The sequence below is a fragment of the Dendrobium catenatum genome, unplaced genomic scaffold (assembly GCF_001605985.2).
Source record: "Dendrobium catenatum unplaced genomic scaffold, ASM160598v2 fragScaff_scaffold_621, whole genome shotgun sequence".
NCBI lineage: Eukaryota > Viridiplantae > Streptophyta > Magnoliopsida > Asparagales > Orchidaceae > Dendrobium > Dendrobium catenatum.
In genome coordinates, this window is record NW_021319083.1 from 8,861,028 (window position 1) to 8,884,816 (window position 23,789).

A 23,789-nucleotide genomic window follows, 5' to 3' on the forward strand; every position below is an offset into this window, starting at 1 on the left:
AGGGAGATAAGTGAGTTGTTATGGAGATGATGAGATTTGTGACCAAATGGTTATGGTGGGCAAGTTGAGAGCCCCGTGAGTAGGTGCTTAACTATTGTTGGAATTGACAAGCATGGACAAGCATGAGTGAAGGAAACCACCCTAGACGAGGGCGAAAAGCTTTGATGATCAATCTTCCTTCATATGGTGGTTGGCGAGTTGCTTGGTTTGCAAACATCCTTAATTGTCCATATGAGAGATGCTTCTCCCTGCACATCTAGGCGAGTAAGATCTAGAAATCTTTGGGAGGGTATCTTGCCAGGCTTGCTAGGTGTCAATTCCTCTCGATTACTTGTCAATAATACATTAATTATATCATATTATGTTTTTAAAGTTCAAGCTTAATTCAAATATTTATTTAATTTATATATTATAAAAAATAAATATTTTTTTATAATTTAATTATAATTTAAAAAGTTTTTTATAATATTTTAAAATTTAACCTCTCTGCTCATAACATTTTGAAGTCCGACTAACAATCTCGGGAAAAAAAAGATTTCTACACGAGGATTAATTATTATGTGCGGATACTGAACGTCGTCCGGAGATCAACAAGAATGTGTCATATCACCCTATGCTCGGTATCATAACTCGATGCTGCTGACGTGAGATATTTTAGTTGATTTTCAGAAGACATTCTTTGTCCAAATTTTACACCGAATAGTTTCTCATATAGACATAAATAAATTATAGAGATTCGATTGTAAAGAATGGGCCGTCGGCCCGACCTGTAAGGGCGTATTTTCGTCTTTGTTCTCTGATCTCAAGGTGTTTATAGTTGCTCTTATGTATAAAATCGACCATTAGGGTTGTGCTGTGAGAGTTAGGAGCCCGCCGCCGCGGAGAGGGACGTTGGCGTAGAAGGTTTGTGGCTCTTTCTTCCACACCAGAACTAGGGGCGGATTTAGGGTTTCTCTCTCATACTTCTTCTTGTTCATGTGGCTTTCAATCAGATAGCCTACGCAATTAACCTATTTGACTTTCGGAAATTCACATTACTTCTTATCGCATACCGTCTCTCGTTCTCAGACTATGTTCATCCAAACAGCAGTGATTTCGATTTTCTTCTTGTTTAATTCTTTTTAGTTGCTAAAATTTTGTGATTTCCAGAATTTCCGAGTAACGACGGTTATACTATGCAGGGTGAGCAGAGGAAATGTCTCATAGGAAGTTTGAGCACCCGAGGCACGGGTCTCTTGGATTTCTTCCAAGGAAACGTTCTTCTCGGCACCGTGGGAAAGGTTTTTTTTTTCTCTTTTTATCAAGCTTGAAGCTGAATGACAATTTTTGTTATATTAAGGCCTATAATTTTAAGCTTTTGACTGCGTTGTAGTGCTTATGAATTCCTTTATTTTAGATTCAATTAAGATTTATGCATGTTTTTAATTCAATTTCTCTCGGTATTTATGGTTTTGATCTTTTAACGGATTCTGCTGGATCATGTATAGTTTACTTTAGATTTATGTTTCCTTTACCAGCAATGTTTGAACATTTTTCAGTTTCACCAAATTTGAATATTTTATCCATCGTTAAATCTTGCTATACAGAAATTTTAGTTGAGGATTTGCTTGAAATTTGGACCAGGATGTAAGACATATCTTCTTAATTGCAACATGATTTTAACATTTTGGAAGCCCTTCTTGTTTTACAAGGCATAAATCAAGAAGGGTTATAAACTATTATTTTATGAGCAAAATATATTAACTTGCAAAATAGAGATTTGTTATAGTTTGTCAAGTATCATGTATTGAGTTAAATTTTAACAAGAATATCTCACGCCTAGCTTTTATTTTTCACTTGGCCATTTGCCTTTGACAACTTATTATTTTCATTTGTGTGAATCAGTATTGTTATTTAATGCTAAATTCTTCTATCACTTAATTTTTGGAAACTTGTGTATGCATTTTTTATGTATTATATTTCATTTATTGACACATTCTTAATGCAGTGAAGTCATTCCCAAGGGATGACCCAACCAAGCCCTGCAAGCTTACAGCTTTCCTTGGCTATAAGGCTGGGATGACTCACATTGTTCGTGAGGTGGAGAAGCCAGGATCAAGTAAGTTTTAAAGCATTTCTTCTTCAATTTATTTTTCTTTTTTTCCATAAAAATTTAATGCAATGCTTAGTTTTGAATGCCCCAACCATATAAGGGTAGAAATGAGTATAACTTGAGCAAACTCATGTATTGTCTGACTTAGCTTAAAGTAAACAAGCCTTTTTTTTCAGCTTGTTTTTTGATTGAATCAAGCATGAGGTGTTTACAAGAATAAATTCTATTTGATTGTCATATGTAAATTATAGAATAAACATTTCACCTTTTATGTGTGCATATATACATATAAATTTAAATATATGAATATGAATATGAATATACATAATATATTCATTTACACGCACATATATACATACAAATTTATATACACGATCATTTTGCATATTTTTATGTGTATTAGCACAATCAAGCTACCATCGAGCACTATGTGATCAAATCATTATTTAAAATTGCGCTATATGAGTTTCGCCTAAATGAAATTCCAATGAAAAATGGCTTGAGGTTTATGCCTTAAACTTTTTTATGAGGGTGCGCCTTAGTTTGGTTGAGGCGTCTCACCTCGCTGGCATGAGGCGTAACCATACCCATTTTATATATTTTTAATTAAAATTTATTGAAATCCTAAGCTAGAGAACCAAACAAATTACGCCTTCATGCACCCACGCGCCGCAATAGCTTCCTCTCAACTGCTCTAATCTCCAGCCTGCTATCTTCGCTGCAACCATCACCGTTGTAGATGCCACTTGGTATCACTTAGAAGCCGCACATCACAATTACCTCCTCAACTAAAAATTTTAGAGCATTACTGTCATCTTTATGTTGATGATAAATATTTATGAAAGAGTAAGATGACTAAAATAGATAAAGAAGAAGCAGATTTAGAGGCATTGGACTTCACAGGATGACGCAGGAGTGAGACCAATTGTTATGGCAATGACTAAATAAAGACTCCCTCAATGATGATAGTGCAGAGGATTTTAGAATTGTTGTCAATTGTTTTAGCTTTCTTTAGTAATTAATTGTAGATGAGTAGGAAACTAAGAAATAAGTAATGTAGAGTTGAACTTGATGCTATATGGTACTTTTATGTAATTTTTTCATTTTATACTATTTTTCTCTTGTAATAATTGGATTTCAATTCTGTTTAGCGCAATTTATCACTTTTTACTTTATGTCTTGTGCAATTTTTTATTTCATATGCATATCACTTTGTACTTTTTAGTTCAATAGAATGTTAATATGTCATCCTTTAAAATATTATTTGGTTATTATATAAAAAATTACTTTTAACATTTATTTTCACTTTACACAATTTTTAGATTTTGAAACTTATGTCTTAACATTATTTGAGGCTTACGCCTCACCTCACAAAAGAAAGACGTATCAATACTCAAGTGTGCAATTTTAAACCTTGGATGAAACATGAGATTGCTCGTGTTGGGCTCATTAAATGAATAAGTTTATAAAATTAGTTTAACTTAAGATAATTATGGAATTTACACGATCAAATATGAACAATGAACTTTTTAATAGCCCAACTACCATCTTTATATTTAGTCTTGCTAGCTAAGGTTTTTCTAATCTAGCTAGAGTCATAGTTTGAGTTTAATTAAGTATATTAGCCACTAACCTTTTGTAAGTTTTAAAAATTGAAATAGTTAGGGATTGTTTCAGATCACTTATGTTTTTGTTTTAAAAAAACATATATTTTGTGTATTTTTAATTGTTTTTTATTTTTTATTTTTTAAAACATATCCATGTCTTTAAAATTATTCAAAACAACTTTGAGATGTGTCGAGTATTTTAAAAACTACACAATTAGCCAACATCATTATCGTCGCTAGCCATTGCCACCATTGTGATCGACTATTGTTGTTGCTATTTTTCTACTTGTCACCACTGCCTCACCGGCGATAGTTGTCACCATTGCATAAATTATCTTATTTGATATTTAATAAAAAAAATAAAATATTTTTAAGCCATCAAACATATATATATTTTTTTTCGTGTCAAAATATAAATGATACAGGATACAAAGAAAAATAAAAACCCAATAACAAAGGTGATCCCAATTGACTCCTTAGAAATGATAGTTTAAATTTAAATTTTATTTTCTATCATTTTAAATAATCAATACTTCGTTGGTTGCTATGTTAAAGGTATTTCTATTCTTTTTTACATGTATCCTCTGTTGTCACCTCTAATAAATGCAGTCTACATGTAAGAGATAATTTGTTAGAGGAGGATGTTCTTTTCTGCTGCTAAATTTTTAATCATCTTAGTTATGTTGAGTCATGCATGTTTTAGCCTTATATTCCTGGCACAAGAAACCGTGCTATTATTTTTATCTGAATTTGTAGTTTATTAGTCAGCATTATAAAAATTCTGCTGCAATCTTGGTTTTGATTTAATTAATTGGAACTTCACAACTGCTCTTTATTAAAACAATTTTTAAGCTTCCCTTCTCAACTTGTAGAGCTTCACTAGATGCAAACAAATGCATCTTTCATGGTTATTGGATCAACCAATAATTTAATAAGTACTCTGATTATAACTTGTTCAAAATATTTCTTTCTGAATTTGCAGAGCTTCACAAGAAGGAAACATGTGAGGCTGTTACAGTCATTGAGACTCCACCCATGGTCATTGTGGGGGTTGTTGGTTATATAAAAACTCCCCGTGGTCTTCGTTCACTTAATACTGTCTGGGCTCAGCATTTGAGTGAAGAACTCAGGAGGAGGTTTTATAAGAACTGGTATAGGAGCAAGAAGAAGGCTTTTACCAAGTATTCGAAGAAATATGAATCTGAAGAAGGAAAGAAAGAAATCCAAACTCAGCTTGAGAAGATGAAGAAATATGCATCTGTTGTCCGTGTGTTGGCTCACACTCAGGTATATCTATTATGATTAATTTTTCTCTTATTGCGTGCAGGCTTGACGAGTGATGGTGAAATTGATGGAGATATTATTAGTAGAATTCAAGTTGGATGGATGAAGTGGAGGAATGCATTGGGCTTGTTGTGTGATAGAAAAGTTTAATCAAACTTAAGGGAAAATTCTATAAGATGGTGGCTTGACCTGCAATGCTTTATGGCGTAGAATGTTTTCCATTAAAAGAGAAGCATAATATTAAGTTAAGTGTTGCAGAGATAAGGATGCTCAGGTGGATTAGTGGCTTTACTCTTAGAGACATGATACAAAATGGGCATATACGTGAAAAGGTTGGAGTAGCTCCAGTGGCAGATAAGATTAGAGAGAGTCATCTTAGATGGTTTGGTCACATAAAACGGCGGCCTTCTGATGACCCGGTCAGGAGAGTAATGTATTAAATTTATGCTATGTTAAAAAGGTGGAGGTAGACCTAAAAAGACTTAGGTTAGAAAATATTAGAAATGACCTTTCTTTATTAGATCTAAAAGAATTTGATTCATAATCGGACACAATGGTAAAAAGGATTCATGTAGCCGACCATACATAGTGGGATAAAAGTTAGATGTTGTTGTTGCTGTTGCGTGCAGGCATACCATAAATCTCTTTATATATTTTTATCTTCTTTGATGGCTTGTAATTATGACCTATAGTTATTTTAATTAAGCCTTTTTTTTCTTGCGTAGATACTTCCTTTATTGTTCAAATGCTTCTTTCATTTAGGGTTTGTAAAATAGTTGCTGCTACTTACATGACAAGGCTTTCATAAGTTTGTTATTCTTGCATGCTTGTATTTAAATTAAAGATGTCATATAGAGCATGCAATCACAAGCCTGGACATTGATAGTTAATGATATGTTTGATAGGGTAAATTTTTATAAGGAACACATTTGATTTACGATTTAGGAGAAGGGTCATGAGTTAAATTAAATTTAAAGAAGATCAAAAATGTAAAGAGGATTTGCATTTTAACAGAAAATGCAAAGCGAAATCGTGTTTTTATAGAAAACGTGAACAGTGATCACGTTTTCTATTAAAACGTGATTTTATATTGCATTTTTCATGTTTTTTACTGTTTCTAATTATTTATTTTTTATTCTTTTAAAAATCTACTTCATTCTTAAGACATTTAATAAATAGTTTTATTTAAATATTAGAAATAATTTTATTGAAATAATATTATTTTATTTTCCGATTTAAATTATTATGATTTAAATTTTAAAAACAATATTTTTATATTAAAAACAAATGACTTATTTTTTAAAATGAAAATAAAATAAATTTAAATAAATTTAATAAAAATTTATTTAAATATTTAAATTAATTATATTTTAATATGAAAAGTAAATATATTTATAAATTATTTTAAATTTATTTTTAAAATAAATGTATAAAATTTCTATATATATAAAATTTTTATTAAAATTAATTTAATTTAATTTTATTTTCGTTTTAAAAAAATAAGTTATAAATATGAAAAAAAAATTAATATAAAATTTTGTTTTTAACATTTAAAAAGTAATAATTTAAATAGGAAAATAAAAAATTTTATTTCAATAAAATTATTTTTAATATTTAAATAAAACTATTTATTAAATGTTTTAAGAATGAAGCAGTTTTTTAAAAGAATAAAAATATAATAATTAGGAACAGTAAAAACATGAAAAATGCAATATAAAATCACGTTTTAATAGAAAACATGATCACTGCGATTTCGCTTTGCATTTTAACATAAAATGCAAATTCCCTTTGCATTTTTGATCTTTTTTAAATTTAATTTAACTCATGATCCATCAAAATGTGTTCTTTTTGAAAATTTGCCCATGTTTGATACCAATTCTGAACTTGTACCAAAATACATGAAATTTTTTAATAGTGCTGAATACAATGTTCATAATTTTTCCTTTTCCAAATTGCATTGTGTTTAATTTTTTCTGCATGATAAGACTTCTAGAACATAAAGTGATTAGTGATTTACCATTTTGATAGTTTTTCTTAGCCTTTTGAAAATACTGTTTAGAATATATCATTATGGATGCAAAACTTGAAAGTACTCGTGCATATATGTATAGTTCAGTTTAGGCTTTGTTTGTAATGCTGCTGCTTGACGGGTTGAGACCCCTATTGTTCACATAAATGGATTCCTTTGGTTGTAAAGTATGGACGTTGCTACATTTGCTTATTTCACAGATTATGTTTGGAATTCAAAATAAAAATATATAATATTTAATTAAATTTAAATTTAAATGTATTAATTAAACTTTGTTATTATCATATCTGAAGAGATCGAAAGGAACATTCTCATAAATACAATAATATAATATGTAAATTACTTTTATTATGTTTTGAAGGTTAAAATTGTGTATTTTCCTACTTTTTAAAAGATAATGGTAAGATTTTTTTTTTAATAATTAGTATGTATGTTTATTATAGGAGTGTAATACACAACCTACTCCATGGGTACTTTCTCCATCAGCATGAAAGTGAGGTTGGGGTGCTCATGTTGGGTAGGGATTTTTGTTGTGCTAGGATGCACTGACACGACACAGATAAGACATGACACGACTCTTATTTGTGGCACATTAATTATAAAAAATTTAGGACATAAATACAAATTTGACATAATATTATAATTTTTACATTTTAAAATATAGTGCATAGAAATGAAATAAGTATAATATTAAGAATGATAAAAAAATGATAACTCATTTAATTTTAATATTAATTTTGAAAACTTGAATGGTTCATAAAAAGTAAGATTGAACTATTAAGTACAATATTTAGATTCAAGATACAATAGTCGACTATTCATTAAAATGAATAATATGATTAACTTTTTCGTCATATTTTTTTCTTTGACCTTCAAGATCATCATCAACAACAACAACAACAACATCAAGCATTTATCCCACTACGTGGGGTCGGCTACATGAATCCTTTTTCTCCATTGTGTCCTATTAAAAGTCAAATTCTCATTTAAATCTAATAAAGAAAGGTCATTCCTAATATTTTATAACCAAGTCTTTCTTAACACAAGTCAAATTTAATACCTCTACTCTCCTAACCAGGTCATCGGAAAGCCGCCTTTATAAGTGACCAAACCATCTAAGGCGACTCTCTCTAATCTTATCTTCTACTGGAGCTACTCCAACCTTTTCATGTATATGCTCATTTCGTATCCTATCTCTAAGGGTAAAGCCACTTATTATGCTTCTCTTTTAATGGCCAACATTCGGCACCATAAAGCATTGCAGGCCTCACTACCATCTTATAGAATTTTACCTTAAGTTTGAGGGGTACATTTCTATCACATAACAAGCCCGATGCATTCCTCCACTTCAACCATCCAACTTGAATTCTGCTGATAATATCCCCATCTATTTCACCATCACTCTGAATAATAGATCCAAGATATCTAAAACGTGTACTCTTATTAATGACTTGATCGCCCAAAGTCACAATCCCCTCACTAGGTCTATTACTACTAAAATTACACTCTATATATTTCATTTTAGATCATCATTAAATAGAATTACTTTTAATTTTGGCTCATCAATAGAAAGATTTTTAATCTCCAAAATTCTCATAACATTGAGGTGACTCAATCCCATATCCTGCACCATCTCACATTTTGTTATCACCATCCATATAATTGGAGGGTAATACACAACCTACTCCATGTATACTTTCTCCATCAGCATGAAAGTGAGGTTTAGGTGCTCATGTTGGGTAGGGATTTTTGTTGTGCTAGGATGCACTGACACGACAAGATAAGACACGACATGACTCTTACTTGGGGCACATTAATTATAAAAAATTCAGGACATAAATACAAATTTGACATAATATTATAATTTTTATATCTTAAAATATAGTACATAGAAATGAAATAAGTATAATATTAAGAATGATAAAAAAATGATAACTCATTTAATTCTAATATTAATTTTGAAAACTTGAATGGTTCATAAAAAGTAAGATTGAACTATTAAGTACAATATTTAGATTCAAGATACAATAGTCGACTATTCATTAAAATGAATAATATGATTAACTTTTTCGTCATATTTTTTCTTTGACCTTCAAGATCATCATTAAATAGAATTACTTTTAATTTTGGCTCATCAATAGAAAGATTTTTAATCTCCAAAATTCTCATAACATTGAGGTGACTCAATTTCATCTCCTGCACCATCTCACATTTTGTTATCACTATCCATATAATTGGAGGTCTTATTTGATAGAAAATGAAGATTTGTATATGCATAAACTAAATTTTTAATTGTGGAGTGATTTTTTTCTCTTCATTGATTGGATGAATGAGTATGTGCTCAAATTTCTCTTACAAAATAGGAGGACCTTGGCTCATAAGTTTTGTGATAATTGTTTGAAGTAAGGGTGCTGAAGCTCAATGAGTCAACTATCATATTTTTGGAGCCGTCCTCTACTTATCATATACAAATTCTTGATCTTCGAATTCCTCTAGATATCCAAAAAATAGAAGCCATACATTTGAGTGTTTATGGAGAAGTGTAGTGAGAATAAGGAGGATTTTCATATGATATTTATGGATTTAGAGAAAACTTATGATAAAGTTTTAAGAGAAGTTCTCTGGAAAGTTTTAGAAAAGGAGTTAATAATGCTTATATTCAAGTCATTGAGGATATGTATGCAAGTGTTCTTATTTTTATTAAAACACAAGGTGATTTGACCAAGTATTTTTCTATTTCACTTGGATTACATGAAGGATCAACTTGAAGCCCATATCTTTTTTGCTATAATTATGGATGTTCTTATTAGACATTTGCAAGAGGATGTACCTTGGTGTATGCTTTTTTCTTTTGATATTTTTCTTGTTGATAAGACTATAGAGAGGGTTGAAGCAAAACAACCTTAGAGTCTAAAAGTTTTGTTTGAGTAGATTTACAATCGAATACAAGGAGTGTAATTTTAATAGTAATAGATCTAATGGGGACATCTCAGTTCTATTGTTCTAAGTGATGATGGAATTGATGGATACTATTAGTAGAATTCATATTGGATGGTCGAAGTGGAAGAATGCATTGGGTCTATTGTGTAATAGAAAAGTATCCATCAAACTTAAGGGAAAATTCTATAAGGTGTTGAGACATGTAATGTTATATGGTGCAGAATGTTGGCCATTAAAAGAGAAGCATAAAATTAAGTTCAGTGTTGCAGAGATGAAGATGCTTAGATGGACGAGTGACTTTACTCTTACAGATAGAATACAAAATGCAAAACAAGTATATATGTAAAAAGGTTGGAGTAGCTCCAATGAATGATAAGATAGAATGCAAAATGCGATGGTTTGGTCACATAAAATATTGGCCTTTTAATGTTGCAGTTAGGAGAGTAGATGTATTAGATTTGGCTTATGTTTAGAAAGATAGAGATAGACCTAAAAAGACTTTGTTAGAAAGTATTAGAAATGACTTTTTTATTAGATTCGAATGAGATTTTGACTCTTAACAAGATATAATGATGAAAAAGGATTGATATTGCCGACCCCACATAGTGGTATAAAGGCTTGATGTTGATGTTAATCCAAAGAATTTGGCTAGCTCTGCATTCATTGTTCGTCTCTCTTGCTCATTTGAAATATAACATTTTAAAAAAGCCTTTCACACATTTGAAAATTTTAAATCTTTCTAAGTAGAAATATAATTAAGATCCTTATTGAATATCTTTCAATAATATATGGAAATAAATTAGGTAATTATTATTTTATAAAATGAGAATATTTTATAAAAAAATAAATTAAATTATACTTTGGATTTAAAGAATGAGCCAAATAATGTATGTGTGTTACTTATGCTCCACCTATCCTCTAAAATAGTATAAAAGACACTAAAAATTTAAGTCTTAATTATTTTGTTTCATTTTGTCTATATATTGTGTCTTTCACTTTAGATAGTATTAAATCTCATGTCTTGTAAATCAAATGCAAAGAAGATTTATGTGTCTGCAATTTCGAGCATCTCATAAATAATATATTTATAAAAGATAAAATATAATTAATTTTATCCCATCATAAATCAATAAATCTTTTTTCTTTCACATATCTTGACTTTCTAACATTATCCTCAAGTTAGTATGACCATTGCTTTCTAATAACTATCGATTAAAGTGCATTTTTAATTTGTTTGATTTTTCTCAATGTAATAATTAAAGTAAAATGAGTTTCAGTCACAAGTATTTTCAAAGTTGATGATTCCTTGTAAAATTTCTAATTAAAGCAACATCTTCAGTAACCACTACAATCTAATGACATTTTAAGTGATTTCATTTGTCTCAATATCTTTAACTGCATACGTATTATTTAAAGAATGATTGAGAGTATTCACAACACATGGTGTCTAAAAGACACGAGGATATATGTGCTCAACAAGCAATGCTACTGCCCCGCAAATTGAAGCATTGTCAGTAGTTACTTGAATAACATTTGAAGGTATAATCATCATAATAATTTGTTTAATTAAATTATAAATGAAAATTTTATATTTATATTGCCTTTTACAATTTATAGTTTTACTTTTGCCATAAAATTGATTAGTGATTTATTTTTTAAGGTTAGTTCAGCCATCACACACCTAATTTACTCATTTCTCTTTTCAATTTTTTTTTTTTTGTAAATTCAAGCAACTTCTCAATATTGAATTTTTCCCTTTGCAATAATTTTGATCTAATGGCACTATACCTTGGTGGAAAATAACTTGCATGATTATTATTACAAGTAAAAGTAAATGTATTCTTGTGATGAAAATTTCTTATATGCTGAAAAGGAAGTTCTCGGGTTTGCATATTAAATGTCTTATACAAATGACTGTTGCAACACCTTTTCTTCTCTTAGATTAATACCCATTTATCCTAAATGAAATTATATTGACATTAGCATTATCAATTTAGATAAAAGGAAGCAAAATGACATGAACCATGAGTACATGGTAGTGACATCTCTTTAGGAAGAGTTTTTTTATTCTTAATTCGGCTTGTTTGACTTATTTTTTTATTCTTAATTTGACTTTCACTCTTGAATATGAGCCTTTGTAATTGGCACTACATTAAATGCATTTAAATGCAATATTTCCTCCACATTTAGAAATTTATTTCTAAATTAGGTATATGATTTCTTGAAGGCTTATGGTCTTAAACATTAGCCATCATAATTTCATATCATCCAATAGTAGTGCTCATTCTTTATTTTTAGCACATTTCATAATTATCATAAAATTTTAATTTCAAATTGCTTTATCCAAACTTGCTTAAACATTTTTTTTTTTCATTAGTAAAATCAAATACAAATTTGGTGAAAATTGAAACTAATCTATTATATTTTTATGAAGGGATTATGTTGACCTATTTGTGTGAAGCAACCATTAAATAAGCGGACGAGGCGCGACTCAATTCGAGGCGGAAGTCATGCGTATCCGGGCTTACGCCTCGAACCATCCAGCGAAGCCTACGATTTTTTCGCATGAGGCGTACGCACTAGAGCGTAACGCCTCGAGGCAGTATGAGGCACCGCCTCGAAATTTTTTCTTCGGTATATATATAAATACGACGCAACCGATTCGTGTTCGTGTTTTCGCATATAGGATTAGGGCTTCCTGTGAGAATTGAAAGACGAACTAGAGGCGAAGCCGTGAGGAAAGAGACGAAGCCGTGAGGGAAGGAGACGAAGCCGTGAGTGTAGGAGACGAAGTCAGAAGGAGAGGATGCAGGGAAAGAAACGAAGCCGAAGTTGTGAGTGCAGGAAACATTTAGGCATCTGTTAGGTCGGAAGAGCAGGTACGCGGTGTTGTGGCCTTGACTTTGACGTGCAGTAACGAAAGCCTGAATAACTCCTGATTCGGCTTTCTTTCATTTGTCCGCTCAGTACATGCTCGGTACTGCTAGGTACATGCTCGGTACCGAGCCAGTACCTGCATGATGGCTGGCGCAGTACAAATTATGCTTTGAAGACAATATGACCATTAGTAAAGGTGCTTAGAATGGTTGATGGTGAGAGGGCCCCGGCTATGGGATTTATTTATGAAGCAATGAATAGGGCTAAAGAAGACATTGCAAAAGAATTGGGAGGTCAAGAAAGTGCCTACAAAGAAATATGGGATATTATAGATGAAAAGTGGGATCGACAATTACACCAACACTTACATGCTGCTGCGTACTATTTAAATCCCCAATTTCATTATGATAAAGATTTTTCATGTTGACAAAGAGGTGAAAACTGGTTTGTATGCATGTATGAATAGACTCATTTCTAAAGAAGCTACCTCAAAGTTAATGATCAGCTTGAGGATTTTCATTTGAAGAAGGGAATGTTTGGATTTAGAGCAGCACAAGCATGCTACAAAACACGATCTCCTGGTATGTTTGTAGTTTGTGTATTTATAATTTTAATGTTAATATTTATGTTCAAGTCTTCTACTTCAACCAATATTCATAAAATACTATGTTTGTCTTCATGTAGAACGTTGGTGGGCTCAATTTGGAGATGATGTTTCTGAATTGAAAGCTTTTGCAGTTAAAATTCTTAGCCTAACGTGTTCGGCTTCTGCATGCGAGCGTAATTGGAGTATCTTCAATCAAATTCATACAAAGAGAAGAAATCGATTGGCAGCAGATCGAATGAACAAACTAGTTTATGTTATGTTTAACAAAAAATTGAAAGATAGACATCTCAAATTGCAAAATCAGGGAAATATTGAGAATGAAATTGACCCTTTGCTTGTTGATGAACTACAATCTGATAATGAATGGGTTACTCCTAAGAATGCTGATGTATCTGAAGTTGAAGCAGAAGGAGAAAGTCATATCAATGAAGAAGACAATGAAACAACTACCCAAATATATAAAAGAAAGAAACAAAGTGAGATTGGAGCTTCAAAAAAATTTAAAGGTATCTTAAATATAATGAATTATTTTGTATGTTACTATTATTTCATTTTAGAGCTAATGAAATATTAACTGATATAGGAGATAAAGGAAAAAATATTATAGATGAAGAAGAGTTGGAGGATGACTTTGACATTAATTATGAAGATTCTTCTGAAGACAATCAAAGTGATGATGAGCCTGCTTTGGGTCTTGATCCTAAGGGGATGTTTTATTTTTAAGTAAGTTTATTTTAAATCTTGTATTCCAGTAATATTATCTTAAAACAAATCTTCAAATTCATAGTTGACATAATATTTTGTTATTTTTTGTCATTTTTTAAAATTTTAAATTAATTTATTTTAATCTTTTTGAGGCTTACGCCTTGATCCGCCTCGAGGCTTACGCCTCGCCTCGATTCCCAATTTCGCCTTTTAAAACCTTGATGTGAAGAACACATGAAATTTAAAAAGCAATGATTGGATATTGCACCTAAAATTTTATTACTTCTATTTTTCCTCTCCCCTTTTCCTTTCCTCATAGTTTTTTCTCTTTTGCAAAACTAAATTTTCAATCTGCTAAACTTATGTAGGATGAAATTCTTTAGTCGGAGGAGCAAGAATGGAGAGGAAGAAATATCTTTTGCTCTATTTTGAATATGAAACTACTAAAAATAAGTTCCTTATGTGGAGGAATGTCTTTTATTGTAGATACATTATAATTGTGAGAGAAAGGGGCATCAATTTTGAAAGCCTAGTCACAAATTTTAGCATTGAGAGGGGAGACAGCAGTGTTAAAAAAATAGGGGAGACAATAGTGTTATCAAGGGTTGATTGTTAATGTCATGCGTCAGATATCAATGTTGAGATGTTATCATTCATTAAATTCATTAAAATCAAAATCAATATGCCTTCGAGTGTTGATGTAAAACCTTTTTCGTGAACTGCAAATGAGAATTTTTATGGGATAGGTATTGAGTGCTGGTGATTGGGTTGTTGTTGTGGAGATGAGAAAAGAAATTTAGTTTTTTATTTTTTAATTAATAAAAATTTGAAAATTAAAATGTTAATATTTTGAAAATAGTTTTTTTATAAAATATTTAGGACACATGAGTATGATGTTTTGAACATTATTTTAGTCAAGCTCGTTTTAATGTTGAACTTGTGTGTGTTTGTGTGTGTGTGGGGGGTGTTATTTCCAATAAAGGTCTAAAATTGCATACCTCTTAAGGAGAGGTGTTGTTGAATCATGCGTGGTCTGACACTTTTTCCGTTGTGGCTGTTAATGATTTTGAAATCATATATAATTGTTCTTGAAAGTTAAATTTTAATGATTAGACTGCATTGGAAGTTTGACAAGTTATTCATGTTTATCTTGTTGCCATGTATTTGTTTGGATAGGTCTTATGTTTTTAGTGGATTTCTTTAGACATATTACACATGAATAAACATCATTGAGTTGTACTTTTTAAAAAATAACCACAGATAGATCAAATACCCTTTCATAGATTTATCTCGACATTTTCCACATAGGTTGTTTTAGTGCTATTAAGTTGTTTTATTGCAACTGAGTTTAATAGAATGTTAATAAAAGATTGATGATCCAATAATGTACAACTTGCAACACACTGCATGGTAGATGTTTTCACTTCAAACTGTAACATTTTATCTGATTGAATCCTGTTGTTTCTAGATTGTTTTAAGCGTATTTTTTGTTCAAAAATATGTGGGATCGGCATGCCTTTTTTTTAAAAAAACTCATCTTTATTTCTCTATTATTCAGATTAGGAAAATGAAGGGTTTGAAGCAGAAGAAGGCTCACTTGATGGAGATTCAAGTCAACGGAGGAACTGTTGCTCAGAAGGTTGATTATGCCTACAGCTTCTTTGAGAAGCAGGCCCCCATTGATGCAGTCTTCCAGAAAGACGAGATGATTGATGTTATTGGTGTAACCAAGGGTAAGGGCTATGAGGGTGTCGTCACACGGTGGGGTGTAACCCGTTTACCCCGTAAGACACATAGGGGGCTTCGCAAGGTGGCTTGTATTGGTGCATGGCATCCAGCCAGAGTTTCCTTTACTGTTGCCCGTGCTGGTCAGAATGGTTACCACCATCGCACTGAGCTGAATAAGAAGGTCTATAAGATCGGCAAAGCTGGAGATGAGTCTCACTTAGCTAGTACTGAATTTGATAGGTTACATCTCCTTGCACTCTGCTAACTGCAATTTTGAAATTATCTCAAGTAACTTGAGCCTATAAGCATTTTTAATATTTCAGATTTGAATATATTTTTCTGTTTGAATAGGACTGACAAGGATATTACTCCCATTGGTGGGTTCCCCCACTTTGGAGTGGTGAAAGATGACTATCTTTTGCTCAAAGGTTGTTGTGTTGGCCCAAAGAAGAGGGTTGTCACTCTTCGTCAATCTTTACTGAAGCAGACATCACGTGTGGCTCTGGAGGAGATTAAGCTTAAGTTCATCGATACTTCATCCAAATTTGGTCATGGGCGTTTCCAGACTACTCAGGAGAAGCAGAAATTCTACGGAAAGCTCAAGGCTTAGAACTTCTTGAGATTCTATATAATATTTTCGCAGCTGGGTCTTCTTCTTCTTTCAATTTTTATATTGATGAGTTCCATTAGAAAGAATATCTGCCGCATATTTTCAGCCTTTTCCAATTATGCCGTTGTTGCCCCGACGTTAATTTTGATCATTTGGTGTTTTAAGTACTGCGAATTAGCCTTCTAGCTAGTCATTGCTTTGATTTTTTGATGCCGCTGCCCTCAATTTTTCTTGGTCTATGTAAGCGATTTTTTTTTTTACTGATGTTTTGCTGATGCTTTTTTTTTTATTGACCGAAAGATAATGGAAATGAAATTTTCAGCATTTAAGTTGGCGAGCTTGCAAATATTGATTTTTTTTTGTTAATTTCGTCTTAGTCAGATTTTAGTATACGCTCGCTGCCTTTATGTTTCAATAATAAATTACTTGTAGATAGATTTTCACCTAGGTGAATGAACTTCTAAGAGAAAGCATATTTTTACTGAATGTGTTGGGGGGTTTAAATTGCCGAGATTGCATTTCATGTAATGTTGATGTAGTTTATATAAGAATGTGTTTAGTTGGACTTGGGTTCTGGTTATTAAAACAGCTTTTTAATATAAAAATTTTAAGTTTTATGCTATAAGACTTGTAAGCAGTAAGAAAGACATCTTAAAAGAAGACTTGTTTTTTTTTTTTTACCATATATTTGATATCTGTCAGCTATTTCAATATTGAACTAATAAAGTAAAAAAAGCCAGCCGAAGTTGATACCTGGCTGGGTAAACAAATGTTCATGAGTCGGGGATTAGTAATGCAATTGTCATTTAACACGGTACAAAAAAGACTAATAAAGTCACCAACTCTGACATAGGATATTGAAAGGAATCATTTCAAAAAAATTACTAAGTGAGATGGATCTCAAATTCAATTAATTTGATACAAATATCTTAAAAAAATATATACCTGCGAATAAATCATATGAACTATAGGTAAGTTTTGCTTTGACGTATTTTTTGGAATGATTTAAAATAATAATAATAACAAAGGGTTAACTGGAGCCATCGCAATGGACAAACCTCAACTGACACAAACTTCATCCCGCCTTCAACCATTTCCTTCATGTGACCGTGTGATTTGCCATATTCATTTGACCCAGCACACTCGTGAAAACTTAGAAATCGTGGCAACCAACTCATTTTTATATTTAGAAAAAGAAACCTACTAAAGTTCTCAAATATTTAGGATTTTTGTGGAATAAAATTTTTTATATCTATTTTTAAGAGAAGCAAGAAACAGATGATGAATATGGAAATTGATTTGTATGATGTTTCATTCTCTAAACGACCAGTAGAAAGAAGAGAAAACTTCAGAGTAAGATGTAATTTACTTACCTAATAATTACTTTTCAACGTATATTATGAGGCAATATAAGTTTTGTTGAGCTTATTTTTTCAACAGAAAAATCTATCGTAGAGGCAAATACAACAGAATTGTGTTCGCCTTCAAGACAAATGAAGTTCTCAAACTAGCTCCAATGCTTCAACGACGAATTTATAAATTGGGCAACAATAGTTTGTGTTTTTTGTGATGTTTCACAGACAATAACTTAGAATGCATTTTTCAAAAATTGATATGCCGAATGTCGTGAAAATGCATGCTTCTGTAAATCAACTATGTAAAAGAATCATATTTTGTTTCAGTTATGCTCTCATATGTCTAATACATAGCTGTGTGTATAAGGGAAATTATTTTTTTCTGAAAATATTATTATTTTTTCTAATCTTTTCAACGGCTGGGTATTTTTTTTGCTAATATGCACTGTGTATTGATGTGTATAACTATATATTCAAGCTTATGTGAATACAAATTTTTGAGCTTTTACACATCTATGTACTAGAGAAAATATAAATTTTTGCTAATATGCATTGTGTATTACTATGTATTGGTGTATATTGATATGTATTCAAGCTTATATGAATACATAATATTTTATTTGTTCATTTGAAAGCTTTTTGAGCTTTTTCATAGCTGTGTATTAGAGAAATTATGTTGAAAAACATAATTTCTTTTTGCTAATACACACTGTGTATTACTGTGTATTGGTGTATATTCTATATATTTATGCTTATATGAATTAACAGTGTTTTATTTGTTCATTTGAAAGCTTTATGAGCTTTTACACAGCTGTCTATTTGAGAAAGTATATTAAAAAATATAATTTTTTCGCTTATACATATCGTGTATTATTGTGTATTGGTGTGTATTGCTATGTATTCAAGCATATATGATAATACAATATTTTATTTGTTCATATGAAAGCTTTTAAAGCTTTTACATTGCTATGTATTAAATAAATTATATTGGAAATTTTTTTAATACTAACTGCATATTGCTTTTTGTTTTGGTGTGTATTTCTATGTATTCAAGCTGATAAGAATACACATTATTTTATTTATTTGTTTGAAAGCTTTTACGTAGTTGTGTGTTAAAGCTTTTTGAGCTTTTACATAGCTATTCAATTTTTTTAATAAATTGATTGGTTTAATTATTATCTATTTTATATAATTAAATAATTTTATTTATTAAAAATAATATAAAATCATAAATTAAATTTAGTATATTAAGTTTAAAATACCTTTAAATTTTTAATAGTAATTAATATTAATCTAGCTCCAACTATGCATACTCTCATGACATCACCATTCATGTGACTTCCTTGTTCATTCAAATAAAAAAAGTTAAATAAATAACATTAATCTAAAATGTCCAAGTGATATGAGAATAAATAACAAAAGGGATCTGCTCAAGTTAACAACACATAAATTATATATTTTTAAAAATAACTTTTGATTAATTTATTCCTAAAATTATCTTATCTTATAAATATTACATTGTTATCTTATCATTTAGATATCATTTAAATATTTTAATATTTATAATATTTATTATAACATCCAATTTGACCCTAGTTCAACCTTGGTTGAACCATTAAATTTTGACCTCTCTCTTTTCTAGTTCTATCTCTAGTCCAATTTTTGCAACCTTGGTAAACTTAGCATGTTATGTATTGAATAAGATGAATATTAAATCCAAATCAAAGAAAACCCTAAATGAACTTCTTAAGGGCACACCATCAAACCTTTCCCATCAATATATATTTTGAATGCAAATGCTTTGTGTTGAATAATGGAATACCATATTTGGAAAATTTTGATGGAAAAATTGAAGAGGGTGTTTTTCTCAGATATTCCTTCATAGGAAAAGCTTATAGGGTATTCAATTAAAGGATACTTATAGTAGAGGAGTTGACCCATGTTATGTTTGATGAGATTGGTAAGTTTGCCTCATTTAGAGAGAAAAAAAGAAGAGGAAGATATTACCATTAAAATTGCAAATATAAGTGTAGATGATGGAGTTGAAAATAATGATTACCTAAGGATTGGAGGTATGCATCAATTCATCCTAGGGATATAATTTTAGGGGATCCTTTTGTAAGAATTTAAACTAAACATAGTGTTAGACATGAGATTATCCAAACTGTATTTATATCATTAGTAGAACCTACAAGCATTAATGAAGCTTTGAAAGATTAAATTTTAATCATAACAATGAAATATAAGTTAGATTAATTTACTAGAAATGATGTTTGAGAGATAGTATCAAGACCATATGATCAGAGTATCATTGTAACCCATGAGTCTTGGAGCCGGCCCATTAGATTTTGATGATAAAAAATAAATGCTTTAGGTATCTAATGCCTTCATTTTAATGTTTCAGGTCTTCACAAATGATTGAGCTAAATCATGAAAGAAGTTTCTCAAGCTGGTGTGAAGACGGGGTTTGGGATAATAATATATGTGTAAACACTTACATTGACTTAATCACAAAAAATGTGTATATAAATAAAATGAATTCATAATTAAGTCATTCACATTATCATGCATTAGCAACTTTATTTTTATCTTTATTTGAAACTAGCTTCATTTATGTCAATATATGCTCATTTCGTGCTTTACGTTCTATTTATGATAACATTTATGATTGATGTGTAACTTCATGACACTTAAGGCTTTATACTCTAGCATGATTCATGATGTACAATTCAAAAATCATTCCTTTTAAAATTAAAAAGAAAACAAAGTTTTCATTTATAAGTCACTTTCCATATATAACTCATTGGCTATGTCATATTATATGCTTACTTTATTTTATTCATAAATCAGTGTACTTGCACTTATCGTATGCTAATTAGTTTATTAATTCAATTAATTAAACTTTTGGAGTTTAATTAATAAATAAATCCTCTCCTTGCAAATTTACCTAGCTACCCTTACCTCTTCCTTTGGTTTGGCCAAATTCTTCATTGGGGAAGTGGATTAGGAAATCTTCTAATGACGTGGATGTCCCCTATTTTATTCCCTTATAAGTTAAATTGTTTATTCAATAAATTGATATATTTTCCACCTCATCCCTTGAGATCATCTCCATTTTGCTAATTGAAATTCCACTCCCTTGATTCATGCCTTGGTTGAATTTTGCATCCATGAATCTTGCCTAGTCAAAATTTTGCAGGGCCCTCTTGATCCCTCAATTAATTCAAATTAAATCCTAATTTAATTTGATAAAATAAATGCCATCAATTTGAATTATTTCCTAATTAATTTTCCTTTCAATTTATTTGAAAATAATAAATTAAAGAAAATTTACTTTAGCCCCATTCCTTAATTATGGTAAAAACTTTTCATGCTCTCTCCTTCTCTTGACAAGTTACTTTCACCTTCTCTTGGAGGACCCAAAAAGTCAACCACTTCTTCTCCTCTTGGATTTCCAAAAACCTAAAGGTCATATACTTCATATATTTCATTTTTCTTTGGAGATCAAATCACTTTTTGTGGAGATTACTTGGAGAAAGTCATTTGAAATTATTGAAGTCTACTTGAATACAGATCTTTGGTATTCTTGCATAAACTTTACTTGTCATTGGATTAACTTCTAAGAACACCTTGTATTTCATTTTTTTTTTTTGTGTGGTCTCTCATCTCATATATTTTTCTAATACAAAAATCCAAAAATGTATTGCATAATCACAAGTTGTGCTGTTACATATATATCATATATTTTTCTAATACAAAAATCCAAAAATGTATTGCATAATCACAAGGTGTGCTGTTACATATATATATATATATATATATATATATATCACCTTGGCAATCTTGAGCTTCCCAAAATTAGTAAAGATCCACCTACAAAAACAACTCCAGAACCCACTATTAGGCAAGAAGTGATGAATACAATCTTCAAAACAGTCAAGATAACCAAAATCGCACATAATCAAAATGTGAGAGTTCCTAGTACTAGATGGATTCCAATAAACCGCAATGTTAAGAAAAAGCCCAACATTCATAATAGCTTTGATAAAACCAATCCAGTACCCAATGTGTAAGGTCCCACTGCTCAAATTATGAATATGCATGCATGATTTCCTCCGAGAGATCTTAAAATGAATTGCAGTGCAGTCATTAAAATGACTCAAGATGAGATGCAGATCCATGAGTAACAGGTAAACAGAATTCCTCATCAAAATAACATTACTCCAACCTACCGTCCCGTAAAAGACATCAGTGCATTCCAGGTTTAAGAAATAAAAACAATAAGGGAAATAACTGCACGAAACAATGCAGTAGAAGAACGGAATACCAAGAAACGGAGAAGACCCCTCAGGATCAAGAGCAGATTGATTAACCATGGCGAAAATAAGGTAAACCAGATTTGTCTAAAAAAACCATACCTTGTAACTGCGGATGCATACAAGTAGTGTCTAACTCTTCATAATTATTAATATAGCAACCTCTATTAGCTAACCAATCAGCACAAACATTAGCTTCACGATAAATATGAGAGATAAAGTAAGTGAAAGTAGAAAGAGATTGCTTAATATTCCTAATAAGATAGAACAGGTTAGGATTGCCAGGAATGATATTATTAATGATTTGAATATGCAACAAAGCATCCACCTCAATCCAGATAAAGTTAAAACCCAACTTGGTACACAAATTCAGCCCGTATAAGAGAGCCTTAAGCTCAGCAGAAATAGCAGAAGAACTACTAATGGGAGCAGAGTAAGCAGCAATAACATTACCATGATAATCTCTAATAATACCACCAACACCAGCACCATTTGGACCAACAGATCCATCAGAATTAAGCTTGATGTAAGGAGGTTTGGGTTTGATCCATTTCACAATTTTATCAGTAGAAATAACATAAATGTCAGAAAGATTAAGGCCCAAGTTAATAGCAAACTCCTTACAATTACTAAAATTGCTACTAGAAATAAGACTGTAAGATAGAAGTTGAGAAATTTTATGCTTAACATTCAAAATGATGATTGTAGCATCCATCTTAATACCTTGATGTTTAGCCTCATTGCGAGCTTTCCAAATGTACCAGATAATAAGAAGGGGAATGAGATTAAAAATATGACCTTTGGAGCCATTCACCCAACTAGAAATAACAGAAATAAGGTTGTTGTAAGAAGTGTGGTGCGGTTTGTTGGCAATAATATCAAAGAAGTTCCACACTTTTTGCGCAATTAAGCTGCTAACAAAAAGATGATCAATACTTTCAATGTTAGCACAGCAAAAACATTTAGAGGTAACCTGGAAACCTTTATGTTGAAGTCTATAGTCTACCGGAATGTAACCTTTGATGCATCTCCACACTAAAATGGAGTAAGAAAGAGGGAAGTTTTTATGCCAAATAGCAGAAAATAAATTGAACAATCATATTTGCTTCTAAAAGTATCCCAAACCTCTTTCAACATAAATCTGCCAGAGGAAGAGAGAGAATAAAATAACATCTTTTTCATGCAATTGTAACGGAACCTTAAGAATTTTTTCAACAATAAAAGGAGGAACTGCCTCCAAAAGCTTAGTAATGTCCCAACAATTGTTAGTAATAAAAAAGGATACTTTGATGTTGGTTAAAGTGCATGTATTAAGTAAAGAGTCAATAGAAGAAAAGCCTAACCAGTTGTCTTGCCAGAAAAAAACATCACCACGACCTAAACCCCATTGGATTAACTTTTCAGCTTCCCATTTAATATTACAAAGCCTCTTCCAAATCAAAGAATCAGTATTTCTATGGAAGCATAATAAAGGATGCATATTGTTACAATATTTAAAATTCATAAAATGAGCCCATAAATGACATTACTTCTAAATGAAAACCATAATTTGTAAGAGAAAGCAGTAGCAGTATCATGTAAGGATTTGCAACCAAGGCCACCTTCATTAAGCACACCACAATTTTTCTCCCAAGTAGAC

The 23,789-nt window shown here is 30.9% G+C and overlaps 1 protein-coding gene across 2 annotated transcripts; it reads left to right on the plus strand.

The window, feature by feature from the left end:
* The first annotated feature begins 743 nt into the window (after window positions 1–743).
* On the plus strand, window positions 744–16,716 carry LOC110111111 (60S ribosomal protein L3-like). Of its 2 annotated transcripts, XM_020842841.2 has the most exons (6): window positions 745–903; window positions 1,182–1,280; window positions 1,988–2,098; window positions 4,682–4,986; window positions 15,700–16,109; window positions 16,221–16,716. In XM_020842841.2, exons 2-6 carry the CDS (start codon window positions 1,196–1,198, stop codon window positions 16,477–16,479), a joined length of 1,170 nt encoding a protein of 389 aa, XP_020698500.1. In that variant the 5' UTR covers window positions 745–903; window positions 1,182–1,195; the 3' UTR covers window positions 16,480–16,716. The 2 variants fall into 2 exon arrangements, with proteins under 2 accessions (XP_028550965.1, XP_020698500.1); XM_028695132.1 differs by lacking the exon at window positions 1,988–2,098 and having other exon boundaries at window positions 744–903.
* The last annotated feature ends 7,073 nt before the right edge of the window (window positions 16,717–23,789 follow it).